General features: G+C 37.7%; 1 protein-coding gene across 6 annotated transcripts in view; it reads right to left on the bottom strand.

Moving 5' to 3' along the window:
• Window positions 1-6,408: 6,408 nt before the first annotated feature.
• Window positions 6,409-8,438, bottom strand: part of LOC107685126 (spermatid perinuclear RNA-binding protein-like) — a 119,770-nt gene continuing 117,740 nt past the window's right edge. For all 6 annotated transcript variants that reach the window (XM_016481628.1, XM_016481630.1, XM_016481632.1 and 3 more), the window contains exon 19: window positions 6,409-6,869. In XM_016481628.1, coding sequence (XP_016337114.1) covers window positions 6,775-6,869 — 95 coding nt within the window. In that variant the 3' untranslated portion in view covers window positions 6,409-6,774. The remainder of the gene's footprint in view (window positions 6,870-8,438) is intronic.

Genomic DNA, 8,438 nt, shown 5'->3' with positions numbered 1-8,438 from the left:
GGGTTCCAAGTGAACCGTACCGTTACCAAAACGTGACGTGTAAACTCTGCTGATCACGGATTGGCCGGAGAGAATCGTCACTACCTGCGTCACTGAACTTGCGACACAAACACAAAAGAACCGCTAGATTTAAACCAGCACAGCCAGCAAAGGATCGAACGCAACTGTTTTGAACGAGCGCACCTTTTTTTGAACAACCAAAAAGTTTTGTTGTCTTTTGCGGAAGAACAGACGTTCCTCTCGTTGATAGCAGAGGAGCAGATCCAGCGAGAGCTTGATGTGGCGTCGCGTAATGAAAAAGTTTTTTTTAGGAGTCGTGGTAGTAGAGGCGGCGCAACTATAATGACATGTGAATAATCCCGCCCACTCTAAAGCGGTACTGAACTGCAGTGGAAACGCAAACCGTGCCGAGCTGAGCTGAACCGTGCCGTGCCATGTTGAGCCGTACCGAGCCGAGTCGTACCATGCAGTGAAAAAGCGCCATAAGTCTCTCCCTCACAGCCGTGTTTTCAACCACATTAAATTGAACATGGCGTCTAACACGACTGAGGTTTATTGGCTGTTGCGCATTACTGCCCTCTAGCTTATTGGAGACAGTGCACATACCCAATGACCTGTCGGCTAGATTTCAAGCAAACATGAAATTTATTGTAGCATATACGTGTCTTTGTGTATATGTCTTCTGGTGTACTCTAGATGTAAACAAAAACAGATAGGACACAGGACAAAATACACCCTGTCATGTTCAAGCACTGCTCGCTCACAGAAGTTGTGCACAATCACCACTTCACATTATATTGTTACCCTTTATAATCTCAAATCTAGATAATTTTTTGTTTATATAATTTGTCAAGTTACATAAAAGTTGTGAAATAGATAACTGAGAATCCCGCAGACTGCTTTCACTCGCAGTCTGACTCAAGAGGAGTATTTACAGAATCATCGAAGAGCACGCAAGCAAGGATTTGCCATGCTCATAAAGGTTAAAAAAAATTCAAATAAAAAAATAAAGAAACATAAAAATGGGCATAAGCACCCCTAAAGAAATAAATAAATAAAAGAAACATAAAAATGGGCATAAGCACCAAAAAAAAAAGAACACGCACACACAAATCACATGAGTATTTTTTATAATATAGGTAAATATTTGTATCAGTGTATTTGGATGTGTCTACAAAGATGCAGTTAGCTCTTCTATGAAAGTACATTCTACTACATAAATACATTCCAAACCTAAACATGGCTCTATTGCTGGTTCAGTTTATGGGACCTTCAGCGCCTCGGCTCACACGTGAGCCAGCTCAAATGACGGCCGTCCCCATCTGCCCCGGCTATATGCAGGAGGAGATTGGAGACATGGAGAAAACATTCACTTCAGCAATTCACTTTGCGAAGCTTGCTCAAGCTGAAACTGGATCTATATTTCTGTACTTGCATCGCAAGCTCGCAAGTTGAATTTCCAACTCGAGTCCCACACACAAGTCCCTTTCCTTCACGACAGGATAAATATTGCACCACTTAATTGCTTCATAATTAAGACTCATCAAAAATTACAAAGTAGTCTGCTTGTATTGATAAAGCACCAACATTATAAAGTGTACATCAGTGTTTTGTGTGGGGATGTGTCTCTTTAGGACTAAATCGAACGGTCATCAATCTTACAAAGTGAGTCTAAAATGAAAAATGAATTTTTCTTCTTCTCAGAATCAGTTAATCTAGCCATTTATCTATTAAATGAAAAAAAAAAAATGTTGCTTCGACAAAAGATTGATTGTATTGGCTCTATCAGAGGCAAGAGTCAAATCAACAATTCGGAGCCAATGTTGTGATTTCAGTCTAGATTTCTTTTTAAATTTAAAGAGCTTTTTATTACATTGGTTATTTCTGCATTAATCCAGATAGGAAAATAATGGTCGAAAATAGGGTCTGAAACAACAACAAAAAAATCATATTTCTGCAAATGGGCAAAATGTAATAAAAGCTCACTAAGATCACACCGAGAGACCATACAAAATAAAGTTCTCACGCTATTCTTCCGGCACGATCATTTTATTATCAAAATACCCCACCACTTACTGGTGCGCACTCAATCATCATCATATGTTTGGTCTAAAACGCAATTGTCCTCATATTTTGCCAAAGCACAGCAATTGCGAGTACATTTTCTGTCATCTTTGCAGGAATGTAATATGAAGATTATACAAAGTAACATTTATCTTTAGCAACACTGTGAAAGTGAACAGTACATAACAGGCAAATGTAGGTTCAACGACATATCTATCCGTACAATATGCATCGCATGACTAAACATGCTTCATTGGTTTCAAATACCTTGAGCTTTCACAGTCCACACTACAATGCTAAAACGTGTTTGGAGTGCATCTTCAAAAAGATCAGTTTTCACAGAACAAAAATGCTGTCTCAGTGTGGAAGAAAGGCCAAAACATAGAGAAGATGTATCTGGATTAATGTAGATGCAGCCTTCTTTTGGACAGATAAAGTGAAGATACTGGGGGCTCCAAGATGTCTATAGCACATACATTAATGCTGCCTCATGGCTCCGACAAATTACTCTAAGAGTACTAAAATAGCAGAAGCGGATGCTGTATGTAGATGTTGCATTTGACATCTACCTAAGTAGAGCTGATGGAAGTGGTATACAATCTTGTGCAAATATCGGGGCTCCGCCCACAAACGGTGACATCATTCATGAGTCACCAACCAGAATCAAAAATAAACTTTTGATGGCTTGCAAGAAAATCAAGCCTGGTTTATTTGAATCCGATGTTCTCTTGTGGCTCTGAAGCCTCTCTGAGTCTTTTATTGGAATTTATTATTTCAAACGTCACCATCACACTTAATTTCACAGGAGATGCAGCTGTGCAAATGTCTTCTCCCTATGATAGACCACTGAGATTCAACAGCTGATGAGCTCCGCTCGACTTTGATGAGCAGAATTAAAACCTAAACTGAACTAAAATATGAGTCCTCACAACATAGTTATGAAGACCATCTGGCTGTCGATGCCACCTGGGGAAGCAGGCTGGCATGAAGAGGGGCATGTTTGCACTTCAGGAGAAGATTCTTATGCTTTTTAAGCACTGCAGCAAAACAACGCAGCTATGTCTGGTGTTTATAAAGACGAACTACATGGCTTATTACATTGGATTTGGATTAATGAAACATCCCTGTAATATCTTCACTCACTATGAGACATTGCTTTGAAATATGTAATAGTTTGCAGCACGTGTGAGTGTGAGAAATCATATTACGAGGTAAACTTGGTTAAAGTCAACATGAAACAACATTCACGACTCGCTTCTGTAAACAATGTTATGTATTTCAAAGTGAAATGGCAGTTTAAAAACAGGAAAAACAAACTGCAAGGTGTTTTTTTACATTGGAAATTTACTGGATTATGAAAGTTAGCGTTACATATAAGCAAGCTAGATAATTAGAGAAAAGGGTCTGAAAAAGGAGAAATTGTTGACATCAGCCAAAAGTCATTGCGTATGCATTACAGCTAGATGGAAAAAAAACAAAAAAAAACAAACAAAAAAAAAAACATTTACTTACAGTGATCAATCATTCATAATAAGCCAATAAAATGTGTATTAAGAAGGTAAATTCTGATTTCATTAAATTTCAAATTAAATCTATGCATTTATCCAAAGCGACTTACAGTGCATTCAGGCTATAAATTTTTATCAGTGTGTGTGTTCCCTGGGAATTGAACCCCCGACCTTTGCGCTGCTAACGCAATGCTGTACCACTGAGCCACAGGAACATTTTGACATTTCATGTTGACTTTAATCACCAACTAAGGGTTTTATGTTCTGCAAACTGATTAAACATAAATAACATGGAAGATTTTGAATCGCTGATGCAAAAATGAAAACATTCTCTGCTACACCTCGTCAGCCCTCTGTTTTACTAACTCAATATAACGTTAATAACGTTAACTCCTAGTTGTCAGTCGTTTGAACCGTATAATGCTGGTGTGGCATCGTGGAAAGGGGCTTGTGTGTTTGACGATCATTCGTAAAGCTCAAAGAAAAATAAAGGCCATCTAATGTTTTGTCATTGCAGGGTCTTTTGATGCGCCTTTCTCTGAAATCTATCTATTGCATTTCCACGCAAAACTTACCCATACAAGACTTACCAGCTCTAATTCAAAACTGACCGAAGTCTCGTCTGGTTGGGGAACAGAAAAATGAATTTGTTTTTAAAAATGTTCCACTTAAAGAAAATGTGAAATAAAAGAAAAAAAAAACGCATTATGTTAAACAAGTATATTTAAACTGTTATTATTATATGATGCATGTTGTACTATTGTTCTTATTAAACTATTACTGTACTATTACTATTAAACTAGTACTATTCTGAACTATTTCTGTGATTATATTCCATCTTTTCCTATTTGAGAGTTACAATATTTCACATTCAAACACAACAGCTAAAATATGACTAAATACATAGGGAGATTTATATAAGGGGACACATTCAGTGTATATGTGAGCTGGGTGGTGAAGTATGTGAGTCGTGTTCTGTTTTTGTGAAATTTTTGGGCCTTATACATTTGGGTTTCGGTGAGAAATTGTGACATTCCATTGGTTACTGAACGCTCAGTAAATTATCAAAAGTATTTTGACATACAAACATCAATACATTACTAGTGATATTGGTTGAATGATCTATTCTTATAAACATGAAGGTAACAAGTGAAGGAAATTTTGATATAAAAATTACTTTCATTACTTAACGATAAGCATTCAGACTACAGTAATACAATCCTGACGGTAGGATGATTCTTCAAATAGCTTCAAGTCCGAATATAGCACAGCTAAAACAATATAATCAAGCTTATTCCCATGACTGTGCTCTGTGGTTGATATCTGGGAGTTTTTTTTTTATTTTTTTAGTGCTGTTATTAATTAGTTAGCCTAAAGTTGCGCTACAACAGACCTGCTGAAGAAAAACGCAAAAGTAAAAAGCGACCGCACGCTGCTGCATCAACAGGCCTGTTTCACAGCACACGTGTGCGCAGCAGTAAAACATGCGTTGCACTTTCACAATGACAGTTTCTGCTAAACTGCGGTTCTAACCAGAAAATAGTGCTTTCTAGGTTACTACATTGAGTATCTCTTTTAATAACAACCATAAATGATTAAATAGCTACTGGGAGCTAGCCATTGAAAATTACTATGAACCTGATCATCATGAAAATGAAAATTTACACAAGGATCACATCACATTTGCATCAAAATATAAATGAATCTACACTGAACTGAGCCCAAACCCAAAGTGTAGTTATAAATGGCTTCAAAAATCTAGATTCAGGCAGATTTACTGAATAGAAACTCCTGTTTGTGTGCCTTTTTGGTGTATAAAAGCCATTAATGCAAACTACTATGTTGATAAAATAGGTTAAAAGCACATTTTCAACATATTTTCGGCAAGAACAGGCACAGCGCAGAAACTTGCAGCTATGCTTCTGTAAAGCAAACTCATGCTGAATGTAAATGCTGCAACATGTGCAATAAAACAAATATGTCCAAATGTGAAACACTTTCATGTGCATGTGAAACAAGCCTGAGAAGAATGACAAAATTAATGGAAAGGCAAATTAAGGGCCACCTATGCCGCATTAAACAGTCACCTGTGCTTTTGCAGGGGAAAGTGAGGAGTGACCGGGTCACACTAGCTGCCCCTCATACCGTGATTACGTGTACGAGTATGCACCTCAGCCAACGGCCAGAAGGTGTAAACAAATCTGGCGTGTGATGTGCTTTTGAAAGACCTGCGTGTATGTCTGTGAGGTGTGGATGTAGGCGGCACAGTGGCCAGATGTTTGGAGGACAACCTCCTAACCCAACCAGAACGCCAGACTTTGGTCGACTGAGCAAAAACACACGCGCACTCTCGTGCAGATCTGACGAAAAGACACGGCGAAGCTGCTCGAGTCAGAGAGAAGGAAGCATTACTAATCTACTACAGGTAGATTAAGAAAAGAGCTTTCATATTGCATGTTCACAAGAATAATTTACGAGATTAAATTGCTTAGCATATATATATATATATATATATGTATACTGTATATATAAAACTGGAAGAAAGTTATATCCTAGTATAATGGTTACATATCACAAAAGGGCTTTCATATTGCATGTTCACAAGTATAATTTACGAGATTAAATTGCTTAGCATATATATATATATATATATGTATACTGTATATATAAAACTGGAAGAAAGTTATATCCTAGTATAATGGTTACATATCACTTTGCAATTCTAAAATAATCAATACCAAGAATATGTATATGTATATATATACTGTATATAAATATACATAAGTACATCGGTATATCTACACATATATATTTATAGTGCCATAGACCATACATATATATGCATGTATTTTTAATATAGCCACACATACACACGTGGTGAATATACAATGAAAATGACTATATTGCAATGCCAAGTTTGAGTAAGACTCAACTGAACATTCACATCTCAAGTAAGCTTAAAGCCCAAAAGAGTTCAAGTGTATTGCTATATAAGAAGGAACCGAAGTCCCTGGCCAGTTTTCGGGATGAGCAAGTCAAATAGAGTATTGCTTTTGTAAGATTGGTGCATTTTTGGATCCTTAGATTGGGTATGGATGGGTTTGGGTGGAGTGTATGATGTTTGGGCCGTTTCTGTGCGGTGGAGACAGCCTGGTCAAGCCTGGATTGGTACGACAGTTTAGAGCCACACAACCTGATGGTTCTAGAAGTCAGAGAAGAGATCTTGAGGACCCAAGTGAATAAAAAATGGAGCGATGGTCCGTGGCTGGTAAAAGGGATTGTCAATGAAAAGACCACCTACAGTGAGGACAAGAGCAGAGAGAGCTGCGATTAATAGTGCGGCCTGGCAGGAGGCAGCGGTATATACATTCTGATGGCGGGGGGAAATGGGGTTAGGGTGTGCCACAGGGGTGGATACTAGGGTCTCTGCTCTTTCGGGCTGTACGTGGGGTTTTCATTGCACCGGGATCAGGTTAATAAATAAGACATCAACAACTTAAGCTGCACTGTTAACTTTCCTACAAAACTGAAAAAAACTTGGAGCTCATTCGTTTGAGAGAAGGCAGAGGAAATGTGAAACGTATGTGGCAACTCTGAGGTTTCCATACAGATGTAGTTAGTACATAACTCTGACAAATCAGATCTGTCGTGATTTTGGAGAGAGTATAGTACAATGACAGCTATCACTACCAAAGAGGACGGGCCATTGGTTTGGAGTGGACACTTGAGGGATGACTATGACGAATGTGAGGGATCCGTTAACAATGGATGGGAATATCGTGACCACTCGTCTAACCATGGAGATGGAGTTCCTCTTTGGTAAGCGATGATCATGACGCAGCCATAAGACAGCACAAGCATCGTCCAAATGTCCCAACATCAATGTTTTATGAACGCGAACTCAAGACCCATTTGTAAAAACAGGAAAGGGTTCTTGATTCTTTGCCCTCAATGTACATTATATTTAATTCAAAGAGGAGTGTAGCGTTTTTGGAAGGTCTGTAGCTCAAAGGGTCAGGAACAGGGTTATTATAGTTAATTAAAACAGTCTGTTACTTAAAATAACTTTAATTAAAATACAATGAAACATAAAAAACTTTGCTTAACCTGATGTACTAAAACAACAAAGCAAAACTGAAAAAAAAAAAAAAAAAAAAAAAAAAATGACAATGATAAAAACACAACAAAATTAATAAAATAACATACATATAAAAAACTTAAATTAAAATTAATCCAAAATACTAATAAAACAAACTAAAAAATAGTATCTCAATGATACTAAAATAACACTGTTCAGGAAAGACCCCGAGCAAAGCGCCGCGGACCTCAATGTGAATTGGCTTGTGCTGGCCTTTGGAGGAGTATGAAATAACATCTCACACACAATAAGACACTCACCAATAAGTAAAAACAAAAAAAGGACAAAAAGACATTTCAGTAGCATGTCTCCATGGATCCCTTGTTGCTGCTTTCGATTCTCCGCTGTAAGGCTGTGACTGGAGCTTCCGGTGTGTGTCCATGTGAGTGGCCGTGTTTGAGTTATCTGTGTGATGAGTGCCTTTGTATTGTCCAACTCTACTACTAACGGCTCAGTGGAAGAATAGCCATCTAGAGCCTGACTAACCAACCTTCTGAGTTTTTTTTTTAATCTTAAATGTCCAAAATCTTACAACAAGTTCTGTCTGGAAACACAATTTGCTAGAAATAAATAAAAAGGAATGTTCCAGGTTCAATAAATACTGTTGATTATCACAGACGAGAAACTACTCGTCCCACAGCTAGTATTAAAAAAAAAGAATATATATATATACAGTGGTGTGAAAAAGTGTTGGCCCCCTTCCTGATTTCTTTTTTTTTTTGCATGTT

Source organism: Sinocyclocheilus anshuiensis, unplaced genomic scaffold, assembly GCF_001515605.1.
Source record: "Sinocyclocheilus anshuiensis isolate Anshui unplaced genomic scaffold, SAMN03320099.WGS_v1.1 scaffold914, whole genome shotgun sequence".
NCBI classification, from domain to species: domain Eukaryota; kingdom Metazoa; phylum Chordata; class Actinopteri; order Cypriniformes; family Cyprinidae; genus Sinocyclocheilus; species Sinocyclocheilus anshuiensis.
This window is presented reverse-complemented; position numbering and strand designations above follow the sequence as displayed.